We start from the raw sequence: 25,219 nt of genomic DNA on the forward strand, positions 1-25,219 counted from the left end.
ACTGTATATATACACAGGAGATAGACTACAGTGGTTTGTGATAGGACTTCACGAATAGTAGAGTAGGCCTTTTATATTTTCAATGTGGAATATTACATCACTAATTCTTAATTATATTATATGTACACTAAACGTGTCCTTTATAGAACTATTCGAAATAACGGTGGACATAACTAGCTATGACTTTACCTAATTGTTGTACGCAGAGCCGCTGCTCTTGCAGAGTCAGTATCTTTGCCTTTGTATCCTCCGACTGCATACTGTCCTGCCTTTCGCTGTAATATGCATTTTTGTTTTATCGGCGCTTTTCAATAGATTTTTGTCACGCATAGAAGAACCGTGTCATGGATTGATATAGTTCTATTTCGACGTCATAATAAAACACAGATACGTTTTATTACTTCCGGCACGTGAGGTAGTAATGTAAAGGAAACAGTAGCCTATCTTTCAATTGTATTATTTATCAGCATGTGACTAAAACTTGAGCACTAATAGGAATACGGATAAGTAGAAGTCAGTGCAATTTATTAGTCATTACATATCTCACACATGAATACTAAATAGGCTACTGACAGCATAATCTCGTTCCCAGACAACTTTTCCCAAATGCACAATAGCATGAGGACGAGGTTACCGGTAGTTTAACATAGTGAAAGGCTTTAAACAGAGTAACAGCCTATCGGTCGACATTGATTGTTAACTCGTTTTTGTCACTAATATATCAAGGTTTTATTATTAGTTAGTCTGCCTTGTACACAATCGCAGCTAAAAGCTGAATTGCAGTAGACAAAAAAGGAGTTAACAGTTATTTGAAGAAGAATATTAGGTCGCCCATTTAGTCAACCAGTAATTAATTCATAATGTAATGAATTCATAATCAAGTCATTATTATTTTAAATCGGTTTTCAAATCATAAAAGACTAAACCCACTGGTCACAGACGTCAATTCAACAACTATTCCAAGTCGTTTCAATACAAGTTCATTGAAATTACGAACATTGAAATTACAAACAGAAATGTGAAAGGCACATATGGCAACTGAAAAAAGGGAGTATAAAGATGCACGGATATGCTTACGTGACCATGATCATCTGGATTTAGTTCATATCGTTTCACGATGTAACCACAGTATACTGAATGAAATGTAAATGCAATGACCTTGATCATAATACAACCTAACCTAAACGTAACGGCTGAGAAATGATAAATAGTGTAACGACCTTAACCCGACACCAAGAGGCCACCCCCGAATTCGCTACAATAGGGTTTTGATCAACAGCATGTTGGATCTGTGCAAACAGCAGCACATTAGAGAAGTGCTCTGACTGTGTATATGCAGGTGAGTTTGTAAGGATGGGACCCAGTTTATTATAGTATAATACAGTTGAAGTCGGAAGTTTGCATACACTTAGGTTGGAGTCATTAAAACTTGTTTTTCAACCACAACACACATTTCTTGTTAACAAACTATAGTTTTGGCAAGGTGGTTAGAACATAAAAAGAAATCAGCCAAGACCTCAGAAAAAATATTGTAGACCTCTACAAGTCTGGTTCATCCTTTGGAGCAATTTCCAAACGCCTGAAGGTACCACGTTCATCTGTACAAACAATAGTACACAAGTACTATTGGACCACGTAGCCATCATACCGCTCAGGAAGGAGACGCATTCTATCTCCTAGAGATGAACATACAAAAGTATCTATATCCACAGTGAAACGGGTCCTATATCGACATAAACTGAAAGGCCGCTCAGCAAGGAAGAAGCCACTGCTCCAAAACCACCATCAAAAATAAAAAAGCCAGACTACAGTTTGCAACTGCACATGGGGACAAAGATCACTGGTCTGATGTAACAAAAATATAACTGTTTGGCCATAATGACCATCGTTATGTTTGGAGGAAAAAGGGGGAGGCTTGCAAGCCAAAGAACACCATCCCAACCGTAAAGCAGCACGTGGGTGGCAGCATCATGTTGTGGGGGTGCTTTGCTGCAGGAGGGACTGGTGCACTTCACAATATAGATGGCATCATGAGAATGGAAAATTATGTGGATATATTGAAGCAACATCTCAAGACATCAGTCAGGAAGTTAAAGCTTGGTCGCAAATGGGTTTTCCAAATGGACAATGACCCCAAGTATACTTCCAAAGTTGTGGCAAAATGGCTTAAGGACAACAGAGTCAAGGTATTGGAGTGGCCATCACAAAGCCCTGGCCTCAATCCCATAGAACATTTGTGGGCAGAACTGAAAAAGCGTGTGCGAGCAAGGAGGCCTACATTTCTGACTCAGTTACACCAGTTTCTGACCCACTGGAATTGTGATACTTGAATTATAAGTGAAATAATCTGTCTGTACACGATTGTTGGAAAAGTGTATTGTTTCTAGCACAAAGTAGATGCCCTAACCGGCTAAAAACTATAGTTTGTTTACAATAAATTTGTGGAGTGGTTGAAAAACAAGTTTTAAATGACTCCAACCTAAGTGTATGTAAACTTCCGACTTGAACTGTATGACTTGTGCTTATTTTGGCTCCCCTACATGAACTCACAATTCACATTGTACATTCCACACCTCCCCTCTAGGTGTGTATATGATACGATATTATTTGATATAATATAAATCTCTGCTCCCTGATTGGGAAAATCCTTTTTGATGTCAAAGAGGACAAAGTGTACATTTGTCCTTCATTCATGTTTGGACATACTGTAGAGCATCTGCTAAAATAATGTTTAAAAATAGTGCATTTTGAAAAGTCTAGACTGGCATTGAGGACCACTGCTAACTGGACGGATGCATCATCAACACAGTCTGACGGTTTGGTGGTCATGCGGTTTGGTGACATCGGATCTTGATCTGAATCTCTTCATCCTGAGAGAGAGAGAGAGAGAGAGAGAGAGAGAGAGAGAGAGAGAGAGAGAGAGAGAGAGAGAGAGAGAGAGAGAGAGAGGAGGTAGAAAGAGAGAGAGAGCGAGTGAGGTAGAAAGGTAGAAAGGTAGAAAGAGAGAGAGAGGTAGAAAGAGAGAGAGGTAGAGAGAGGTAGAGAGAGAGAGAGAGAGAGAGAGTGGTAGAAAGAGAGAGGTAGAAAGAGAGACGTAGAAAGAGAGAGAAAGGTAGAAAGAGAAAGAGAGGTAGAAAGAGAAAGAGAGGTAGAAAGAGAAAGAGAGGTAGAAAGAGAAAGAGAGGTAGAAAGAGAAAGAGAGGTAGAAAGAGAAAGAGAGGTAGAAAGAGAGAGAGGTAGAAAGAGAGAGAGAGAGGTAAAAAGAGAGAGAGAGAGGTAAAAAGAGAGAGAGAGAGGTAGAAAGAGAGAGAGAGAGGTAGAAAGAGAGAGAGAGAGGTAGAAAGAGAGAGAGAGAGGTAGAAAGAGAGAAAGAGAGGTAGAAAGAGAGAGAGAGAGGTAGAAAGAGAGAGAGAGAGGTAGAAAGAGAGAGAGAGAGGTAGAAAGAGAGAGAGAGAGGTAGAGAGAGGTAGAAAGAGAGAGAGAGAGGTAGAAAGAGAGAGAGAGAGAGGTAGAGAGAGAGAAAGAGAGAGAGAGGTAGAGAGAGGGAGAGAGAGGTAGAGAGAGGGAGAGAGTTAAATCAGCCTGGTCTCTGTCTACTGTAGAAGATCAAACAACACAACATCGATTGTGTAAAACTGATCTCTTGACTTTTGTTTTTTTTCATCTCTGGAAGATTCCTTGGTATATTGTTTATTTACTAGTTAGCATAATTTCCCTAAAGGTAATCCTGGATCCTGCTTCAGTGGGTATATGTGTGCGTCCCAAATGGGAATAGGGGGCCATTTGGACTTCAACCTTGTACATACTGTGTCTGCAGTCTCCTCCCCCTCTGTGTGTTCCGCTCCACTGTTGGGATTAGACATGTCAAAGTCAGAGAGAGCACTCTCTATAGCCTCCTCATCATAGTCTGTTTGGTATTCATCTGATAACTCTGAGGGAGAAAGGAAGACAGAGAAGGTGTAGAGAATAACACAGGAACCAAATAGGTACAGGAAGTGTGTGTGTGTGTGTGTGTGTCCCTCACCTTCCACCAGGACTGGTTTGACAGGCTCAATTCGAGAGACAATCTCTGCCAGGTCAGTGAAGGAGGCATTGGGACACGTGACCACCTGAAAACACACACACACACACACACACACACACACACACACACACACACACACACAAACGCCAGTGAACAGTCTAAAGGAACATTTATTGGCAACTATAAACATAACTGCTAGTATTGGAAGCAATCAGTCAAAAACGACACACAAAAAAACATGTTAAAAAAAATCCTGAACCAATGAGATGTGCAACCAAGTCTGAAGTGGGATTGGAATAGCTGCTGCAACATCTGAAATAGAAACAAGGTGTGGTGCAGTTGAGAACCGGTCTGTGTAACTAGCTATCTCACATTGCCGCTCTTCGTGTTATGAAATTCCTCTTGATGTCTGTCTTTCATCATCTTGTCCACAACCCCACTACGACTCCACATGTCAAACACTGTCTTACAGTGCTGGTAGCCCACTTCCTGAGACAGAGAGAGCGAGAGACAGAGGGAGAAGGGGGGGGGGGGGGGGGGGGGGGGAGGATTAGGTGAGATTATGATGAGACAAGACAGATGGAGAGCCATGGAGACAGTGTCTGAGTCCCCAATGGCACCCTTTTCTCTATATAGTGCACTACTTTACGGGCTGTGGTCAAAAGCAGTGCACCATATAGGGTATCATTTGGGACGCACTCAGTGAGAAAAAGAGGGCTACTCACGGCGATCTCATCGAACTTGCCAAACTCTAAGGTGCCGTAGTGATCAATGGGCGGCCGGATGTACTCGCAGTACTCGCTGTCTTTAACTAACTCCAGCTGACGAACGCAGCACACATACGCAAGCCTGGTCTGGATCTCAGCCATGTTCAGGACCTTATAGAGGATTAGAAGAATACAGAAATAGACCTGAGTTCAGGTAGGCCTCCGTGCCTCAGCAAACAAAGGAGAGTAGCAGGTTGTCCTCAACAACAATAGGGCTTACCCAGGAAAAGCATCCAAAAAGGACTAATATTGTCAACAGGAGTTGGAGCACTCTAAAACAGGCTAGATAGATCCGTTGTGATCAGCAGATATTAATCCTAGTGAACTAAATGATGTATTCTAGGTTGTGAGCATGTTTTTTTTTACATCCTCCTGACTCACCTGGACTTTCTTTGCCAGGGGGTTGAAGCGTTTCCATAGCAGCCACCAGCCAGACAGTGAGTCACCGTAGTTGGTGAGGTTAGTCTCGTCCTGGCTGCCCACATCGATGGCTATTACTACTTTGGCTCCCATGGAGCGAGCTACATCAGCTATATAATATAAATATATATATATATATATATATATATATATATATATATATATATATATATATATATATATATATATATATATATATATATTATATATATAAAGTGAAGGTGAGAGAGAGAGATAGAGAGAGTGACAAACACTGACCAATTGCCATGGCATCTACTGTGTACATCACATGCAAGGTAATGTCTCTAACTTGTACAGTATAACTAGACATGTATGCTGACTTTTAACGTCATGTTTTATAGTTGTTTGAGACATGGCATATACATACTGACCAGGTAGGTTATTGATGTAGCCACCGTCCATGAGTAAGTGTCCGTCTTTGGGATCACAGAGGGGTGGCAGGTACCCAGACAGTGACATGCTGGCACGCACATACCTCCATAGGGAACCTACAAGAGGAGGGCATGCCGAGGTTCAATACCTCAACAGAGTCAAAGGTCCCAAATGGCAACGTATTCCCTACATAGTGGACTACTTTTGACCTGTATCAAATGGCCTCCTTTTCCCTATACAGTACACTAGTTTTAAACCTGAGCCCTACGGAACCCTGGTCAAAAGTAGTACACTATATATATATATATGGAATAGGGTGCCATTTTCGACATTGAGAATAAAGCCAGACAGACCGTCAGTGTGAACCCTCATGGATGAAGCAGTGATATCTGTGGTGATGTTGAAGTAGGGGATCCACAGGTCCTAGGAGAGTAGCACGCGGGGGAAAGAGAGAGAGGAGAAGAAATGTTTAGCTGATGAAAATAAACTATGAGCTGACCCGGTATTGTCGAGATCATGTTGAATGGATGTCATAAGTCAGCAGTCATAAGTATTGGTCAAATCTAGGGATGAATAAATAATCCGGATTTTTAAACTGATCACTCAGGCCTAATTAAAACCATCACTATTCGTAATGGGATCCTCTCACCTCAATCTGTTTGCCCTTAAATACAGCGCTGACGCTGTTGTTAAAGGAGGCCCCAGAGAACATGGAGGTCACCGGGTACGTCAGGTCGAACACCTTCTTGAAGATGGACCTCATGTCCTGGTGTTGGAGAGAGGTGGAGAGATACCTTACAATCAACTTCTCTGGAGCCAAAGACAACGTCTACGTCTTTAAACCCTATTCCCTATTTAGTGCGTTACTTCTGACTAGTGCCCTGGTCAAAAGTAGTGCACTACATATGGAATAGGGTACCATTTGGGATAAGGACAACATCCTCTTATGCAGCCCAGCTTCGGCCGTCCTGTATCTTCTCACCATGGCCCACTCGCGAGCGCGGACCCTCATACGGCTGTTGCTCTTCTCCTCAGCGTACAGCGCCCCCATCAGGGAGCCGATGGAGGTGCCGCCCACCATGTCCACAGGGATGCCCGCCTCATTCAGCGCCCGCAGGATGCCAACCTGACAGCAACCCCTGGAGGGACACGGACCACAGGTAGGTTACACAGAGTCCAAAACATGACACTGGACAATAAAGCACAGTCGGTGTGTGAGTATAAGAGAGGGGACATTTAGCCTAAGGAAGCGTTTTAGTGGACAGTCAGAGGGAGCAGTGTTGACGGGACTAGAGAATATACCCACCGTGACCCAGCTCCTGGACATGCCATAGCAAAAGGGAACAAGAACAGAAAGCAGAAAAGAAAGACAGAAAAGCCATTATCGAAAGACAAGAGGCCTCATAGCAAGGTAGACAGAGGCCTCATAGCAAGGTAGACAGAGGCCTCATAGCAAGGTAGACAGAGGAGAGGCATCCAGAGAGAACAAGGACACAAAACAGCCACACACTCTCTATACTAGAAATATGAAAATTATTTAAAGTTGGGCAAAAAACAGGAAAACCATAACCAGGGACTATAATCCTAAAAGAATGTTTGAATAATTGCAGTTGTAAAAATCTGCGGCGTAAAAATCGTAATGTGACGACTGCAGATGCCAGATCTAATCCGCTAAAAAGGTCCTACTGATAGTGCAGCATGTTACATTGGAGTGTGGGGTCTGGAAAGAGATTAGCAGCACCTTGCACCCCCTCCCCCCAGCACCAGGGCGATGGTGTTGCCTGTCAGGACTCTGGCCAGACGGCTGAAGTCAGAGTGGCGGTCTGGAGGCTTCTGGAACACACGCTGGTACATCTCTCTCTGAGGACAACCACAGCAGGACCACAGGAGCACAGCACCACAGGAACAGAGGTAGAGGGGAAGAGTCAGCAAATGTGTGATTCGTCTCAATTGGCACCCTATTCCCTAGTGCACTACTTTTGACCAGAGAGCTATACATTATATAATAAATAGGGTGCCATTTGGGAAGCAGCCTAGGTCAAGATTGTTTTCGGAAAGCTCAGTAATGTTATCTAAAAGCTTCCTTCTGAGACGTGCATCATACGAGCTTTGAGGCAGAGTGAACCAAGCTGCAGGTCAAAAGCCAAGATTGAAAAGGTAGGTTGAATACTGTCTAGTCAGTGAGAGGAGCTATGACTATTCTGGCTGAGGTGTGTGTGTGTACTAGCATGGACAGGCTACTACTGGAAAATACCACATTTGGGCAGGACAGGGGGTATGTGTATGTATGTGTGCCTTCCTGCCTGCGTGTGTGTGCGTGCCTGTCTCTGTTCCTGCCTGCGCGTGTGTGCGTGCCTGCGTATGTGTGTGTATATAGGGTACCAGTTTAGGCAGGCTCCTCTTGGAGAAGACCCTGTGTGGACAGGAGAGGTGCAGGTGTCTGGAGATCCAGCTCCTCATGTTGAGCCACTCCACAGTGCCCTGAGGCGGGGGACCGTCCTCCCTGTGCAGCAGGATCAGCTGCTTCTGGGCCCGCACGGCACTGCCCTCCAGCATCCGCTCCAACTAGGGGACAGAGGCCACAGCAAAGGGACAACAGTGTCACACCCACAGTGGAGGAGGCCTAAATTAAGGGTGAGTCCCAAATGGCACACTATAAGTAATGCACTGTAGAAGAGGGATTGGGTGTCATTTGAGATTTGTCCTTCATGTCAATCAGACAGCAGAGTCTGAAAGAGACAAGCCTTGTTTCTCTTCTTCCTCATTAAGCTTCAATCATTTAACCCCTAATAAACTGTCTTACTAATAGGGGTTCATCCTAGCGAAGCTAATTAAGAAGCTTAATCCCCACATACACTCAGTAGGCCAGTTATCCCACTTCATAGACACTGCATTAAACGAAGTAAGCCCTCAACTTTCCTAAAACCCATTAGGCAGATAGTGTTCTACAGCTATATGTTGTTTTTTATTGAGCTGCCCCTGTTGGCCAGGTCTCCCTTGTAAAAGAGGTATTCTGACCTCAATGGGACTTCCCGGATTAAATAAAGGTTCAAGAAAAAAGGCAGAGGTGTTGGTGTGCATTTTTTTTATTTTATACCTCGCCCACGGTCGGCTCGGCCTCTCCCAGTCCCACTATGATGATGCAGTCGGCCTGGCGGATGCAGCGCTGTGTCCAGGGGGTCAAGGTATCGTCTGATTGGTAGAGAACGATGCGGTGGATGTCCTCCTGCTGCCCCAGCCAGCTGGACAGACGGTACTCATGCACACTACAGAGGAGAGGGTTGAGATGTGTGTATCCTTTCAAATGTTTCCTTCAACTCTGACAACCAGCTGATCTTGACACAAATATGCTAACGCAGACAACAGCGTGCATGCCTGAAATGATTACGTCATTCCTACCTGTCCAGTGCGGCAGCACCCAGTCGCTGTTTGATGATGTCACTGGTCAAGAGTAAGGTGGGACCTAAAAGTCCAACAGAAATAAAATAGTACATACTGAATGTAGACCAGCAAGCTATAGTGAAAAAAAAGTATTAGTCGTAGTTCACTTTTTAGTCCAACGACATCTGTTTGTGTCACCGGGAGTGGTGAAGCAGGACTAGTAGTAATGATATGTACCAATGGCACTGAGTGCATGCTGCAGCTCCAGTGTGAAGGCTGTAAGAGGCACCTCCTCTGACACAGGCAGGATGGTCACAGTGGACAGGTTAGAGGCCGGGCTCCCTGAATCCCACTTACTGCTGGGGGGTTGTAGCGTCAGGCCACGGGCTACAACAGAGGCAGGAAGACAGAGGCATCGCTGATACACCATGGGTGGTTGACACAGACAGAATACAAGAACACACACACTATCCCCCTGACACATACATTTTAAATCTACACCTCCGTTCAAAAGATTTGGGTCACTTCGAAATGTCCTTGTTTTTGAAACAAGAAAAGTCCATTAAAGTCCATTAAAATTGATCCGAAATACAGTGTAGACATTGTTGATGTTGTAAATGACTATTGTAGCTGGAAATGGCAGATTTTTATGGAGGCCCATTATCAGCAACCATCACTCCTGTGTTCCAATGGCACGTTGTGTTAGCTAATCCAAGTTTATCATTTTTAAAGGCTAATTGATTATTAGAAAACCCTTTTTCAATTGTGTTAGCACAGCTGAAAACTGTTGTTCTGATTAAAGAAGCGATAAAATTGTCCTTCTGTAGAATAGTTAAGTATCTGGAGCATCAGCGTTTGTGGGTTCGATTAGAGGCTCAAAATGGCCAGAAAGAAAGACCTTTCTTCTGAAACTCATCAGTCTATTCTTGTTCTGAGAAATGAAGGCTATTCCATGCGAGAAATTGCCAAGAAACTGAAGATCTTGTAAAACGCTGTGTACTACTCCCTTCAAAGAACAGTGCAAACTGGACAAAAAAAAATATTTTCTTTCCAAAACAAGGACATTTCCAAGTGACCCCAATCTTTTGAACGGGAGTGTACACTAACCTGCCAAGGGTCCGTGAACCTGCTGCATATTTCCAAGGATCTTCTGTCCCAGCAGATGGATGAGTCTGGTCACTACCTGCGGATACCTCCTTTTGATGGAGCTGAGGGCCCCCTCAGGCAGCTTGGCTAGCTCAGAGTCCCTGATGGCGTGCACTGTAGTGGCTCGGTTCATGTGGGTCAGGGCCTCCACCTGAGGACACCACACAAGTTCTATGAATAACAGTTAATTGAAATGATAGCACAAACAGGTCTGGGACCAGGCTAGCGTTAAATACATCAACCATAAAGAATATGGGATTACAGAGCACTCACCACCCCTATGAGGTCACCGCGACCATACTCTCCGGCCAACTCCTTCTTCCCATCATCCTTTGCGATGACAGAGCGCAGGCGGCCACTGAGGACGATGAAGGTGCTGTCCGACTTGTCTCCCTGCCTAGGAACGGTTGGATGCAGCAGTTAGACAGAGAAACAGATAGACCAGACTATTCAACTCTGACCCTATGAGGTCCAGAGCCTGCTGGTTTTCTGTTCTACCTGATAATTCATTGCATCCACCTGAAGTCTCAGGTCTAAATCAGTCCCTCATCAGCGGGGAAGAATACAAATAAAAAAAGCATTGGAACTGGTTTCGAGGTCCAGATTCAAATTTGAGGGAGATAGAGGAAATGAGACCATTCAGCATTGAGATCCTATAATTCCCTGACCAAGATGGATGTTTTTGTTGTCATGTTGCTAGGATGCCTATGTCCATTCTAGTGTTCTATATGTACTTCTATGCTATTCAGCAGGTACCTGTAGACAGTGCGGCCAGCCTCCACAGCCATCCAGTCCAGAGCAAAGTCTATCTGCCTGACGAAGCCTGACACCCTCTTCACCACGGTGTGAGCCACATTCAGCACCACCCTTGGCTCTTCGCGCATGATCCTACATAGACCCACATTCACATATTCAGACAGCAACTACTGTGCACAAAAACATGCACACCAACAGGGTGTGGGACAACAGGGTCTGGGACAAATATGAGAATTACAGTAACAATACTGTCATCAGACATCGAGTGTGTGTGCGTGTGTGTGTCTCTGTGCCTGCATCTGTGTGTCTGTGTCTATACACAAGGAAAATGGCATACTCATAGAAGGCAGCTTTAGAGATAGACAGGAAGGTGCAGTCCCTGTGTGCTCGGACGCTGAAGATGAGGGGTTCACCAGTCAGCACGGCCAGATGACCCACCATCTCCCCTGGGTGAGTCAGAAACAGCAGGGTGTCCTCCTCGCGGTCGATCGTCCGCTGGTACACATGGAGCGCCCCCGAGATCACAAACTGCACACTTGCATCCTACCAGAGGGAACAGACGACACAGGGAGCTATACATAATGTCAATGAGCGAGTCCCAAATGACACCCTATTCTCCATATAGTGCACTACTTTTGACTAGAGCCCTGGTCAGAAGTAGTCCACCCTATAGGGAATAGTGCCTTTTGACACACATAAATGAACTACTTATAAAATGACGCAAAATGACAAATGACGTTGACCGTTTCTGTCCGTGCTGCTGACAGAGAAGAAGCAGATGTTTTACTGAGGTGAGCTTTAGCCCCAGGGCTAAAGGCTATGTCTACCACTACCAGGCAGCATGCAGACAGACTGACTGACCTGGTCCCCCTGGCTGTTCAACACACAGCCAGCTTTGACCTGACGCAGAGTCACCCTGCCCTCCAGCAGACTGGGGTCCTGACAGAAAGTGGGAGAGAGATAGGGAGGTAAGAAGAGGGTCAGAAAATATGTCAGGAATGTCCAGACTCCTGCAGTGTGTGCAGCTTCTGTTCCAGCCCAGCTCTTTGATGAAGAATAAATAGTCTTCCATTTGGACTGTGATTAGTTGAATCAGGTGTTAGTTCTGGACTGGAACAAAAGCCTGCACATACATTGGCTCTCCGGGGCCAGCCCGCTGGATGTGTTCTAGTTTATACGGAGACCCAGAGAGAGCCATCCAGTACCTGTAGTTGTATGAGGCGCTGCAGGTCCTTCTTGGCAGCCTGGAAGATGGCGTTGACCTTGCTGTGGTGGATGTGACCTGACTGACCTCCTCCAGCCTCAGAGTAGTGAAACACAGCAGAGGGAGTGTGCACCATGGTCACACTCTTCTTCAGAATGGACTGATGAATGAAAGGGAGAAAGGGGAGCGGGGTGAGTATGGCCTTGCTATTGAGAGAGGCTGCCATGCATCTTCTCTTGAGAGCCAAGTCTGCCTATGTGCCCACTGCCCACAAAATGACGTGGAAACTGAGCTGCACTTCCTAACCTTCTGTCAAATGTATGACCAGATTAGGCACACATATTTCCCTCAGATTACACAGACCCACAAAGAATTTGAAAACAAATCCAATATTGATAAACCCCCATATCTATTATGTGAAATTCCACAGTGTGCCACCATAGCAGCAAGATTTGTGACCTATAAATAAATCAACTGTACGTATCTCCTTATTTATTGTTACAACAGTGTTACATAGCCAATAATATAATGTTTGAAATGTCTATATTATTTTTTAAACTTTTGTGAGTTTAATGTTTACTGTTCATTTCTGATTAATTAATTTCCCTTGTTCATTTCCCTTTTGTTTAATTGTCAATTTCACTTGCTTCGGCAATGTAAACATATTTTACCATACCAATAAATCCCTTTGAATTGAACTGAATTGAGAGACGAAGAGTCAGAGAGAGAGTCAGAGACATAACTAGGAATGTCTCTGACTATGTATCTTATGGACGTTGTTACACTGACATGTGTCTGGTAAATCTGCAGTGCATCACAGACCTTGTGTGGGACCTGGGGACTTGGTGGTGGTGTGTCTGCTTTAGCTGCTTCTTCTGTTATTCTGGCTCGCTGATATGCCATGTTGAGGTCAGCCGATGTGGCACCTCAAAGAGTGTGAGGAGAGAGACAAAAAGCATTCAGACACACGGACCAGGGTTTGTACAGTACAGATTGTTTGTAAGTGCAATTCCTCAACAATATCTTAAGATTTACAGTACAGGTCACTACTATGTGGTCTGACCAGTGTGTGTGTGTGTGTGTGTGTGTGTGTGTGTGTGTGTGTGTGTGTGTGTGTGTGTGGTAATGTATGCTTACTTGACACTGCCAGAGGAGTGGACTGGGAGCGAGACCTTTTTCCTTTAGTGGTTGGGCTGCTATTTGAAAGACAGGACTTCCTCTCTCCAATTTCTGAAACAACACCATACAGCTATGCCATGAGTATGTCCTGCTTTCCAGCAAGCCACCATTCTTCATAGTGACATAACATAACAACCTCCACACTTATCCATCTGGATTCATATTTTCATGATATGGTAATCCAAATGTAATCCAGACATAATGCAGACTAGGGTTGCACATTTCCAGTAACTTTCCCCAAATTGCCAGGTTTTCCAGAAACCCCACTTGGAGGATTCCCAGACATCCTGTTAATTCCCTCCTGATTCCAGGAATCTTCCAAATGGGATTTGTTTTTTTGGGGGAAAGTTACCGGAATGTTTGGAGCCGTACGCAAAACCAAAGCTAGAATTAACATTGGTTTCTATGCTGGCATTTACCAGTGAGATGACCATCCCATAATAACTGACCTGTGTCGCTGGGCCCCTTCTCATGGCCAGACTCATCAGATCGAGATTGATGTCTGTCTCGACCCCTGTTCGGGTTGGCTTCACCTATCACACTGTGTACAGCCACAAGGGGGACCGCCTGTCTCTCCTGAACAACACACATGGAACACACACACAGAACTATCAGGAGTATACATCCCCTTCAAAGATTAAATACCCAGTCGTGTGTGTGTGTGTGTATGTGTGTCATACTGCATTGAAGAGCTCTGTGGTAAGGCCTAGGTAGTTGTGAAGGGCCAGGAAGGTGACTCTCTGCAGGCGTACCATGATGATCTAGAAAGGACAATAACAAAAAAGCAACAAATGACTCCACTGTTTTAGTAAAGAGAGCAGAACCCTGAAAATGTCTGAAAATACAAAATCCTCAGTGATTTCGTTTTTTGGGTTTAGCTGTGTAACTACAGAATAATGTCATAGTTGCCTACAAACCAGGCAGGAGGTGTGATCTCCAGTATTTGAGTGATATTATATAATGGCTGATTTCCCTGGGTACAGACCACATCCCAAATGGCACTCTATTCCCTTTTTAGTACATTACTCTTGACCAGAACTATATGGGCCCTGGTCAAAAGTTGTGCACTTTACAGTGCTTATAGAAAGTCTACACCCCCTTGAACTTTTTGCACATTTTGCTGCCTTAAAATTCAATCTAAAAAATGATTAAAACAGATTTCTTTCCTACAGATCTACACAACCTACTGCAAGACAACATGGCAAATAAATTAACTTTTTGGCTTAAATTTAAAACTACAAGGTTGGGTCAAATCCAATATTGTGGTGGTGGCAGCAACATGTTATGGGTATGCTTGTCATGGGCAGGGACTGGGGAGTTGTCAGGATCAAAATAAATATGAAAGGAGAAAACCTGCCCCAGTCTTCTGAAAACCTAACTTTGGGATAGAGTTTTTTTTTCCAGTGAGACAATAACACAAATGTGAATGCAAAAAATACACGCCGGAATGGCTTTCCAAGAGGTGTTGAGTGATTTAGTCTCAGTCCTGAATTAAATCTGCTTAAATAAAAAATCAGCGACAAGGTCCATCAGTGATTCCCAACCAAATATTATGAGCTTCAGCAATTTCGACAAAAACAATGGATATATGTTGCCCTAAGAGTTGTGCAAAGTTGGTAAAATCTTATTCCAAATGATTCACAGCTGTAATGGCTGCTTAAGGTTTTTCCACCAAGTATTAACTCAGGGGGGCGGTTTATCAATTATGCTATTTCCGTTTTTTAAAATTGTATTACTTTCACTTTGAACATGTGGAGTAAGTTGTGTAGATCTGTAGGGAAAAAATCTAATTTAATACATTTTTAGATAACATTTTAAGGCAGCAAAATGTGAAGAGAAGAAGATCAAGGGGGTCTAGACTTTCTATAGGCACTGTACAGGGAATAGTGCACCATTTGGGATGTATCCTAGGTCAGTCTGTCACTGATAGTAACAGTACCTGGATAACACGGACCAGGGTCTCTGGGTATTTCTCAAACACAGAGTGGAAGGCAGCAGCTGGAAGACGCAGTATGGTAGAAGGGGTTGCAGCTCTGGCAGATACAGTCTTGTAGGGGGCTGAGTGACCCTAGAATGCATAGGGGGGTAGAGGACGAGAAGTGGTGGCTGGTCTCACTTTAAATCGGAGGACAGGCTCATTGTAATGGCTGGAATGGAATGGTCTCAAACACATGGTTTTCCATTCCAGCCATTACTACGAATCGTCCGCCCCTCACCAGCCTCCTGTGTCTTAGGTACTTATCAGAGTGCAGTGGATACATAAACACGCGCTAGCTGAATCAGAGGGTAAATGAGAGTGGAAAGCGTAACGTACAGTGATGACATCCAGGATACTGAGCAGACTGTGGACACTGTCTCCTGGAAACACCTCCTTTACCACCACATCTGTCCCATCCTGTAACAACAAAATACATCTTACTTGCATTTGACTATCAAACTTTAAGTACATAATACAAGTAGTTGTAAATGCAGCGTAACGGGTGAGACCACGTCCCCTGATGATCTTTTGGGCAAAACTTTTGTCAAAGATGGAAAACAATTTCCTTTCTATCTGAGTGCGGGCCTTCTTCATTTTCCTATTCATGATGAGGTTGCTTCAGCAACAGATAGATATAGCATGTAGGGATCTTACACTCTCACGTATGCAGAGCTCCAGACGGCCGTCTTGCACCACGTAGATGCTGTCGTCGATGTCCCCTGGACGAAAGAGTGTCTCCATCTCGTGGAGCTGCACAAACACCATGTGACGGCACAGCTCCAGGAACAGAGGCTTCTCAAAGTGGCCCAGGACCCTGGACACAGCACACAGACAATAGTGGGATGGATTACACAGGGGTTATCATTTATAGGGCTTGCTAAAACAACTGTTGGTAATGCAGCGCCTTACAACATGACAACCTATCATTTACTCAGTCTAGGTGAGGGACACTCAAATCTGAACCTCGGGTCCAGTTACACTTCTGGTTTTAGTTTTTACCTGGTAGTTAATTGCACTCACCAGGTATCCTGGGTCTAAATCAGTCCCTTACTAAAGGGTAAGAATGAAAAATCATCAGTGGAACTAGACTGGAGGTCCATATTTGAGTGTCCCTATTCTGGGTGTTTACGGTTCCCTTACCTGACGTTCTTAAGCATGTAGAGCACCTCAGAGGGCAGGTGAGAGTTCTGCACGTCAAACTCTGTGAGGTCAGCCTCCAGCAAAGAGGGAGGGGGCTCCTTAGCCACCAGGGTGGGGGGCTCCCTCCTAATGCGCAGTATTCTGGGACACAAATTGTTAGGGTGGTGTTTAAATGTATCCTTAAAACATACAAAACTCGTACAAACTGTTCACCATCAGAAAAAGAGAGGTTATCACTACAGGTATCATCAGAATACAGTGTAGTCATGACTCACTTTCGCGCTATAGACAGGACTTTAGTTCTCTTCCTGATTCGCTGCTTCTGTGACTCGGAGGTAGAGGTAGGGGTTGAGGTAGAGGACAAGGTCTGCACCTGGTACGGTAAAAAACAGGGAGAGATGTTTTAATTGAAATCAATTCAGTATAGCTAGCCTAGTGCAACCAGCCTGATCTCGTGATAGCTCACATTCTAACGAGTGAAGTGAAATGAAACCTGGTCAGTCTGCTTAACCAGTGGTCAGTGAAACCTGGTCAGTCTGCTTGACCAGTGGTCGGTCTGCTTAACCAGTGGTCGGTCTGCTTGACGAGGCTACAGTAGAGCCTAACATACAGGTAATTTACTGTCTCTATGTGCAATTTATATTGAAAATTACACAAAACAATTATGGGAGACACGCTAGACAAAATGTGCGAGGGATTGCCTGATGGTGTGGGACTGACCTTTCTCATGATCTTTCTGCCATAAAACATAACTTTGTCTCTTTTCCTGAAGCGATAGTGAGGCTGCTGCTCCTCTGAAAAAAAAAACATACAGCACATACTGTCATGACACATAGGCCTATATGGCTATTAAAGCTAAATTACTTTCTTTGTTTTATTACAACTTGACGAACTTGAACAATGTTCACTATTTTACTGGTTTGAAATATTTGCCTGTATATATTATTATTATTAGTATTTTATAGATAAAGGTAGGTCGGTACACCAACTGATTCTAAATAAATACAAACAAATAAATCAAATAGTTCTTCATTTATGAGAGAATGGAGGCAGGAAGTACTGACTGTACTGTTTGTATCTTCTGTAGAATAAAAACACAACCATGCCGATGAGAGACACTGCCAACACAGTCAGTACAGCTACGACCAGCACACCAGTCCACTGGGAGGGCAAAAGAAGATGATTATTAGACGTGGACCAAACCACAGCCACAATGACATCTAATATATTGGCTAGGAGTTCATCCCAAATGGCACCCTATTCCCTATATAATGCACTGCTTTGGACCAGAGCCTTAGTAGACCTATACTTTATAGGGAATAGAGTGCCATTTTGGATGCAGCCTCAGTGGGCTGCTGGCATGGTGATCTAAGAACAGTCACAACAGCACTGTTCACAGAGTCAGTGCTGGAGAGGAGAGTGCTGGGTAGCTACCTACCAATGGCAATGGCATAGCAGTCTCTGTTCTGTCCTCCATCCAATGTTGCATCCTGGCCTTAATTTCACTGCCAAGTGGCACCAGGCTCTACAAAACAAGCAGGAAACCAACATTCAACAGATGTCTATTTATGACCGGGCATCAAGAAGGTTAAGCCTAGATGGAGAAATGGAATCGGACACTGTGGTAGTAGACCTATTGAATTGGTGGGAGACTTAGAACTGGTTTTATTACCGGGTATATACTGCAGCTGTCCTCATCTTTGTCATCCACCTTGTCATCCATTCCTAGTCAAAAAAAGGCAAACAGTGTACATGCATTTTCCAAGTCAGAGTGGAAGAGACTGTAAAAAATAAAATAAAGTATTCTTCACACGGTTTGAGAAATGGAACCAGAGGGCAATGTCCTAATCATTCCACACACTGATAGGCCTAATCAAAAGGAGCACTATGTGAATTTTTGAAACCCTAAAACCAATATGCCAAAACATCCCCTAACAAAACAGACACAAATGAGAAGAAATAAATATTACAAATGAGAACACTGGATCACTCACAGACTGTAGTCACAGAGTGTACTGCCAGTGTGTCTGTCTGCACCTGGTCTGCACTCTGTAACCAGAGACACCCACTGGCCACTGCACACGCATACTTGAATAGACTCACCCACAAGCAAGTAGAAAGTCTAGGCTACTACACTACACACCCTGAACCTGTATGTGTGCGTTAGAGACATCTCGCACAGATATAAGTTCATACACACCCCAGTAAACAGATTGTTCATGACAGGAATCAAATAGGGCCTAGTTTCCTGAGTATATCAAATTTGCCTGATCTAGCCTAGATCATTAAATACTGAGCAGGTGCATGGACGGCTTGATTTCAAGATCTGGATGTATGGTATTTTCCTCTAACTGTGCCCTTATATTGATAAACAAACCCATCACGGACAGACACACAGTCAATTCGCACAGGTATGACATTCTACTAACGTCGCCCTTGCCTTAAATAGCTATAATGTATCTACGACCTAAATATGGAAGAATACGAACACATTTCCAATTAGTTACGTTTAATCACAGTTATTAAATTGGTGCTCATAGGTTCAGGCAGTCGACGGTTATATGGCCAGATTTGTATCACTGTCACATAGATCTAAATGGGCTGACAGGCAAACAGACAAAGTCCCGTTATTCTGACTTGCCCAATGCCCATTGACACCCCCGTCTGCAGCCATGCAGTCAAATAAACACAAATTATTACACTGCACTACAAGGTTAAATGAAAATATTAGCTACAATAATATACTTACTGGCTCGTATTACCTAACGTTCCACTATCTCCACTGTCAAAGTTTTATGTACACATGCATGTCTTTCTCTCCCCGATGACTCGCTGCCAGTATCTGGAATTACAATTGGCTACCACTGACTGAATCAAACCAATCGCAAAACGTTTTATTCTGACGTCGGGCTCTTCGAATGTGTCTATCTTGCTGTTGGCGCTGTTCAAGGTGAGTGTAGCTATAGATTTGACACATATTATCGCTAAAGTTATATTAATCGCCATGTAGTGCTTATCTTGCTTTCTACTTCCACAATGACCGTACAGCTATTTAGAAACGGAGAGTCAAAGTGTCGTTGACCCATGTGTTTTGCTAGCTAGCGAACTACTGTAGTGCTAGCAAAACACATTGGTCCAAAACCAAGCTAAATAACCTTAGCTAGCTAACAACAGCTACCAACAAAGCTATGCGTAGACAACAATGCTCAATACGTTTTTCGCAATGAATATGTCTTCAGGTAGCAACAATTACAATATGGAACGTGTTTAATAAGTGTCATGTTTACAATAATATTGTGTATAAACCCTGGCTTGTTAATGCTATATATTGGCCAGTGATAGGCTTTGAAACTACCGTATTGGCACTCTCCAGAAGAAGCCCATGTTGACTCCATAGGAATTAATGTAATTCTACACTATTTCAATTAGTGGCAAAATGTAACTTTTCGGTCGACCTGGTCAAATCTGCATAGACATTTTAGTTTTAGATAAATCATTCTACTTGAAAGCAAGTCTAAGAAGCGGTAAAGCTGTTCTATGTTCAGTATTTCTATGCTACCGTTAAGTTTTGTGTTTGCTCTTTTACCTTTGTACACCAGCTTCAAACAGCTAAAACAACAATGTTTTTGGTTATGGAAACTATATTTCACAGCGGTTTAACTGGTACAATGATTATCTACACTATACTAGTTTATGTAGTGTTGTGGTGTGTGTCTCATCGTGATGTGTGTGTTGTCCAATATTTTTATTTAAAAATATTTTCATCCCGTCCCCGCAGGAGTCGTTTTTGCCTTTTGGTAGCCATCATTGTAAATAAAAATATATGTTATCTATCTTCCAACAGTTTGACTCACATTTTCACACAGGGGTTTCAAACGGTCAATAGTTCAAATGCTTATTTTAATCTGTTTCTTCATCCCAGTCTCATTTTACTTGATTGAAACGAATGTGAAAGAACTGATAGAGGTAGGTTCCTAGCAGTGAGGAAATAGTGAGTTAGCTATGTTTACTGTTGTTAGCTACCAAAGTACCCATTGTAATCTCACCCATTTCATTGACTCCATACAGATTTGCCCAACAGTTTGAGTCCAAAACTCTTCGATGCGATGGGTGTATTGAATGCTCTTCGACGGGGCATTGTGAGAGGAGCTGATCGTATGGCTGAATTCACCAGCAAACGTGGCTCAAGGACTCACTACAAAGGCAGAGGGGCACAGCCAACAGGAGTACTAACCTCCAGCAGAAAATTTGTTCCAATACAGGCAATGATCCCCCAGTTTGTGGTGCCTGACTTGGAGGGATTCAGACTCAAACCCTACGTGTCGTACCGCACCCCGGTTGGAACGGAGCCCGCTGTCACCCCTGAGGGTCTGTTCTCCGAGGCTGTGGCCCAGCAGATCCAGAAAGACTTTGAGGAAGGCTCATTTGATAAGGAACAGCTGGAGAAATACGGATTTGAGCCCACGCAGGAGGGAAAGTTATTCAAACTATACCCAAAGAACTTTATACAATAAAAAGGCCACCCAATCTGATCTATCTGGAACTCTGACTTAGTATCAAGGATCGTTAACAAATTTTGTTTGTGTTGGGAGGTCAAGTTGTTGCTAACCATTTGAGACCGCTGAGCTGATCATATGTTACTGGACCGTGGTGTATTGTGAATGTGCTTGCTGAAAGTACTAGTATGTGGTATTCTAATTAAAAACAAATGTATTATATGGAGTTTTACTACTTTATTTATTTTTTAAACAATCAATACACATGTTGGATACATGTTATTAGGATGGGTTTTGCACTAAGCAAAATCATTATGGTCAATTGATCATAGTACAGATATATACGATGATATCCAACTAAGCTTAGATGTTTACCAAATAGGCTTTCACAATGTTAACAGAACAAGAGAAGCCTGGTGATCCAAATACAGTAAATGTATTGTTCAAAAATGATATACAGTGCATTCGGAAAGTTACAAGTTACAGCCTGATTGGAAAATGGATGAAATAGTTTTTTTCCTCATCAATCTACACACAATACCCCATCATGGCAAAGCAAAAACAGTTTTGATAATTTTACAAATTCGTAAAAACATTTAAAACAGAAAAAAAAACGTTTACATAAGTATTCAGACCCTTTACTTCAGGCTTGGACAAAGGCCGGCCCCCGGAATCATGCTCAGATCACAAAATAATTTTGTGGTAATGATAATGTTTTGAAAAACGTATTTGTTATTCAAATTAAAAGGCCAATGAATACTTTCCTTTGTGTAATGATGTAACTCCCTCCGCTTGTGGGACATTTATTTTGAAGGCATGTAAAAAAAATAACTGCACAAGGACGGACGGTGACTTGACGGTCTGACACGTTAGTTAGAAATAGTTAGCTACAAATTGCGCAAAAAAATGTTTGCAAAGAAAAGGAAAGTAGACAATGACCGTAGGGTGTTCCAGCAAGAGTGGACATTGAAATATGTCTTTATTGAGGAATCAGGGAAAGCTGTGTGCTTACTAAGCAAAGAGAGCATCGCTGTCTTGAAAGACTACAACTTGTCCCGACACTTCCAGACGAAGCATGCAGAGAAATATAGGAGTATGTCTTCTGAGCAGAGCGCAAGTGCATCGAAAGAGTTGCTCTCTCGGTTACAAAAGCAGCAAGGACTTTTCACAAAACTGCATTCAGCAAACAACGGAATCGCGAGAGCTAGCTATGTACTGTCCCACAAAATTGCTAAACATAGCAAGCCATTCGCTGAGGGCGAATTCATTAAACAATGTTTAATTGACTGTAGCAATACTTTGCCCCGACATGAAAGAGCATGTTGAGGTGACACGGCGTGTTGAGGACATCGCAGAGAATATGGAACAACCGTTGAAAGACATGGTAAAGGATTTAACCTATTTCTCTTTGGCACTGGATGAGAGCAGTGATGCACATGACACGGCGTAGTCGATATTCTTACGAGGCCAGACTTTGAAGTTACAGAGGAGCTTGATTCAGTGCAGTCAATGAAGAGCACAACCACGGGGAAATATTTATTGGAGGTTAATAAGTGGCAAAGCGGGGACTGAGTTTTGAAAAGTTATGCAGTGTGACCACTGAAAAAGTTATGCAGTGTGACTGCCCAAACTTGACAGGAAAAAACCATTGGCCTTTTGAAAAAGATACAAGATCAAGTAGCTGAGCTGAACCCAGATCAGAATATTTTTTTCCTGCGTTGCATTATTCATCAGGAGGTGATCCGTTAATGTGTTCTGAAAATGAGCCATGTTGTGGATACAGTCACTAAAGTTGTAAACTTCATTAGCAAAAGCTTTAAATCACAGGCAGTTTGTCTCACTGTTGGAAGAGACTGAGTCGGTTCATGCAGATCTCCCCTACCACACAAACGTGAGGTGGCTGAGTTTGGGGAAGGTGCTTAAAAGAGTGGGGGACCTGAAGTCAGAGATTGCTGAGTTTTTGCAATTGAAAGGAAAATATGTGAATTTCCCTCAACTGCAAGATATTATTAGCTCAGGCCTGCTTTACTTAGTACTTTGTTGAAGCACCTTTGGCAGTGATTACAGCTTTGGGTCTTCTTGGGTATGACGCTACAAGCTTGGCATGCCTGTATTTGGGGGGTTTCTCCCATTCTTCTATGCAGATCCTCTCAAGTGCTGTCAGGTTGTATAGGGCGCGTCGCTGTTCAGCTATTTTCAGGTCTCTCCAGAGATGTTCGATCAGGTTCAAGTCCAGGCTCAGGGACATTCAGAGACTTGTCAAGGATCTCTCTGTACTTAGCTCCATTCATCTTTGCCTCGATCCTGACTAGTCTCCCAGTCCCTGCCGCTGAAAAACATCCCCACAGCATGATGCTGCCACCACCATGCTTCACAGTAGGGGTGGTGCCAGGTTTCCTCCAGGCGTGATGCTTGGCATTCAGCCCAAAGAATTCAATCTTATTTTCATCAGACCAGAGAATCTTGTTTCTCATGGTCTGAGAGTCCTTTAGGTGCCTTTTGGCAAACTCCAAGCGGGCTGTCATGTGCCTTTTACTGAAGAGTGGCTTCCGTCTGGCCACTCTACCACTCCACAGAGGAACTCTGGAGCTCTGTCAGAGTGACCATCGGGCTCCTCGTCACCTCCCTGACCAAGGCCCTTCTCCCCCGATTGCTCAGTTTGGCCGGGCGGCCGGTTCCAAACTTCTTCAATTTTAAGAATGATGGAGGCCACTGTGTTCTTGGGGACCTTCAATGCTGCAAAAAATGTTTTGGTACCCTTCCCTAGATCTGTGCCTAGACACAATCCTGTCTCGAAGCTCTACCGACAATTCCTTCAACCTCTTGGCTTGATTTTTGCTCTGACATGCATTGGCAACTGTGGGACCTTTTATATAGACAGGTGTTTGTGCCTTTCCAAATCATGTCCAATCAATTGAATTCACCACAGGTGGACTCCCAAGTTGTAGAAACATCTCAATGAGGATCAATGGGAACAGGATTCACCTGAACTCAATTTTGAGTCTCCTAGCAAAGGGTCTGAATACTTATGTAAATAAGGTATTTCTGTTTTTTTTATTTGTAATACATTTGCAAACATTGTCGTTATGGGGTATTGTATGTAGATTGATGAGGAGAAAAATGTATTTAATACATTTTAGAATAAGACTGTAATGTAACAAAATGTGGAAAAAGGTAAGGGGGTCGGAATACTTTATGAATACCAATGCTTTTCCTGGAACATCATTTCTCAGCACAACAGTTGTAACAAATCCATGATGCACTCATCAGGGAAGCCTAAGTTAAAGGGATAGTTCACTCAAACATATTTTAGTATTTTGTTCATTTGTCCACTGTTGATATGGTTGCCAACAATGGGGCCATGTCGGAAGTAATGTCTCCAAGATATAGCACTTTCAGTAAACATCTACATGTGAATATGTATTTTCATCACTCTTTTTGCTTTTTACCAAAAGTGTTCCATCTTGAAGAGTTGACATTTTCAAAAAAGCAACAAAAAAAAGAATTGGTGCTGGTTGTTTTGTGTTTTTTGTTTTGAACATTGAAATAAGTGAGGCAGGTAGGTTCGTGTGAAATATAATATGCATTCTTCTGCCTCTGCATCCAGAGGGGTGTACTACAAAGTGGGATCAATGAGTTAGCCAGCTAACTTGAATAAATATTCGGAAATCACTTTTTATTTTTTGAAAACTAACTTGATATGGCCATGGTCTAAGTGACCCATCCAAAAGCACATACAGTGCCGTCAAAGTATTCAGACCCCTTGACTTAGTCCACATTTTGTTGCCTTACAGCATGAATTATAGATTCATTAAATGCATTTTTGTATCACCCATCTACACACAATAACCCATAATGAGAAAGTGAAAATATGTTTTTAGAAATGTTAGCAAATTTCTAGAAAAATAAATACAGAACTCTAATTTACATAAATATTCACACTTGAGCCACTACTTTCTGGGTAAGTCTCTAAGAGCTTTCCACACCTGGATAGTGCAACATTTGCCCATTTTTTTTCCCTTTCAAATTTCTTCAAGTGCTTTCAAATTGGTTGTTGATCATTGCTAGACAACCATTTTAATTTCTTGGTAAACTGCTCCAGTGTAGATTTGGCCTTGTTTTTATGTTATTGTCCTGCTGAAAGGTGAATTAATCTCCCAGTGTATTCGTCTAGGATTTTGCCTGTGCTTAAACTTCATTCCGTTTCTTTTGTTATCATTAACAATTACAAGCATTATTTGGGCTTGCCATAACAAAGGGGTTGAATACTGTTTACTTTGTAAAAACATAATTCCATATCGTGTTTTTGTGTAGGCCAGTGACAAAAACATCTAC

General features: G+C 43.0%; 3 protein-coding genes across 5 annotated transcripts in view; 2 read left to right on the forward strand and 1 right to left on the reverse strand.

Moving 5' to 3' along the window:
- Positions 1 to 508: 508 nt before the first annotated feature.
- On the reverse strand, positions 509 to 19,258 carry pnpla7b (patatin-like phospholipase domain containing 7b). Of its 2 annotated transcripts, none has more exons than XM_090237897.1 (35): positions 19,138 to 19,258; positions 18,061 to 18,113; positions 17,827 to 17,913; positions 17,453 to 17,549; positions 17,109 to 17,182; positions 16,664 to 16,761; positions 16,389 to 16,529; positions 15,903 to 16,062; positions 15,585 to 15,665; positions 15,210 to 15,338; positions 13,951 to 14,031; positions 13,720 to 13,846; positions 13,229 to 13,321; positions 12,914 to 13,017; positions 12,093 to 12,251; positions 11,749 to 11,826; positions 11,225 to 11,430; positions 10,888 to 11,019; positions 10,405 to 10,528; positions 10,093 to 10,282; positions 9,223 to 9,372; positions 9,004 to 9,067; positions 8,702 to 8,870; positions 7,987 to 8,169; positions 7,346 to 7,464; positions 6,587 to 6,743; positions 6,254 to 6,370; positions 5,958 to 6,027; positions 5,604 to 5,720; positions 5,173 to 5,321; positions 4,750 to 4,902; positions 4,397 to 4,513; positions 4,025 to 4,109; positions 3,807 to 3,846; positions 509 to 2,870 (listed from the first exon to the last, which is right to left on the reverse strand). In XM_090237897.1, the coding sequence occupies exons 2-35, from the start codon at positions 18,109 to 18,111 to the stop codon at positions 2,801 to 2,803; spliced, it is 3,972 nt and encodes a 1,323-aa protein (XP_090094023.1). In that variant the 5' UTR covers positions 18,112 to 18,113; positions 19,138 to 19,258; the 3' UTR covers positions 509 to 2,800. The 2 variants fall into 2 exon arrangements, with proteins under 2 accessions (XP_090094023.1, XP_036835969.2); XM_036980074.2 differs by having other exon boundaries at positions 3,807 to 3,931.
- A 15-nt stretch (positions 19,259 to 19,273) lies between these two features.
- On the forward strand, positions 19,274 to 21,110 carry LOC110525918 (large ribosomal subunit protein mL41). The gene is made up of 2 exons (XM_090237904.1): positions 19,274 to 19,338; positions 20,457 to 21,110. The coding sequence occupies exon 2, from the start codon at positions 20,495 to 20,497 to the stop codon at positions 20,900 to 20,902; it is 408 nt and encodes a 135-aa protein (XP_090094030.1). The 5' UTR covers positions 19,274 to 19,338; positions 20,457 to 20,494; the 3' UTR covers positions 20,903 to 21,110.
- A 590-nt stretch (positions 21,111 to 21,700) lies between these two features.
- hsd17b3 (hydroxysteroid 17-beta dehydrogenase 3) overlaps positions 21,701 to 25,219 on the forward strand; it is a 37,837-nt gene continuing 34,318 nt past the window's right edge. Inside the window, exon 1 of one of the 2 annotated variants that reach the window (XM_090237900.1) lies at positions 21,701 to 22,268. The gene's annotated coding sequence lies outside the window, so the exon portion shown is untranslated. The remainder of the gene's footprint in view (positions 22,269 to 25,219) is intronic. The other variant, XM_090237902.1, reaches the window with a different exon arrangement.

Source organism: Oncorhynchus mykiss, chromosome 6 (assembly GCF_057628025.1).
Source record: "Oncorhynchus mykiss isolate SJ-2025 chromosome 6, ASM5762802v1, whole genome shotgun sequence".
NCBI lineage: Eukaryota > Metazoa > Chordata > Actinopteri > Salmoniformes > Salmonidae > Oncorhynchus > Oncorhynchus mykiss.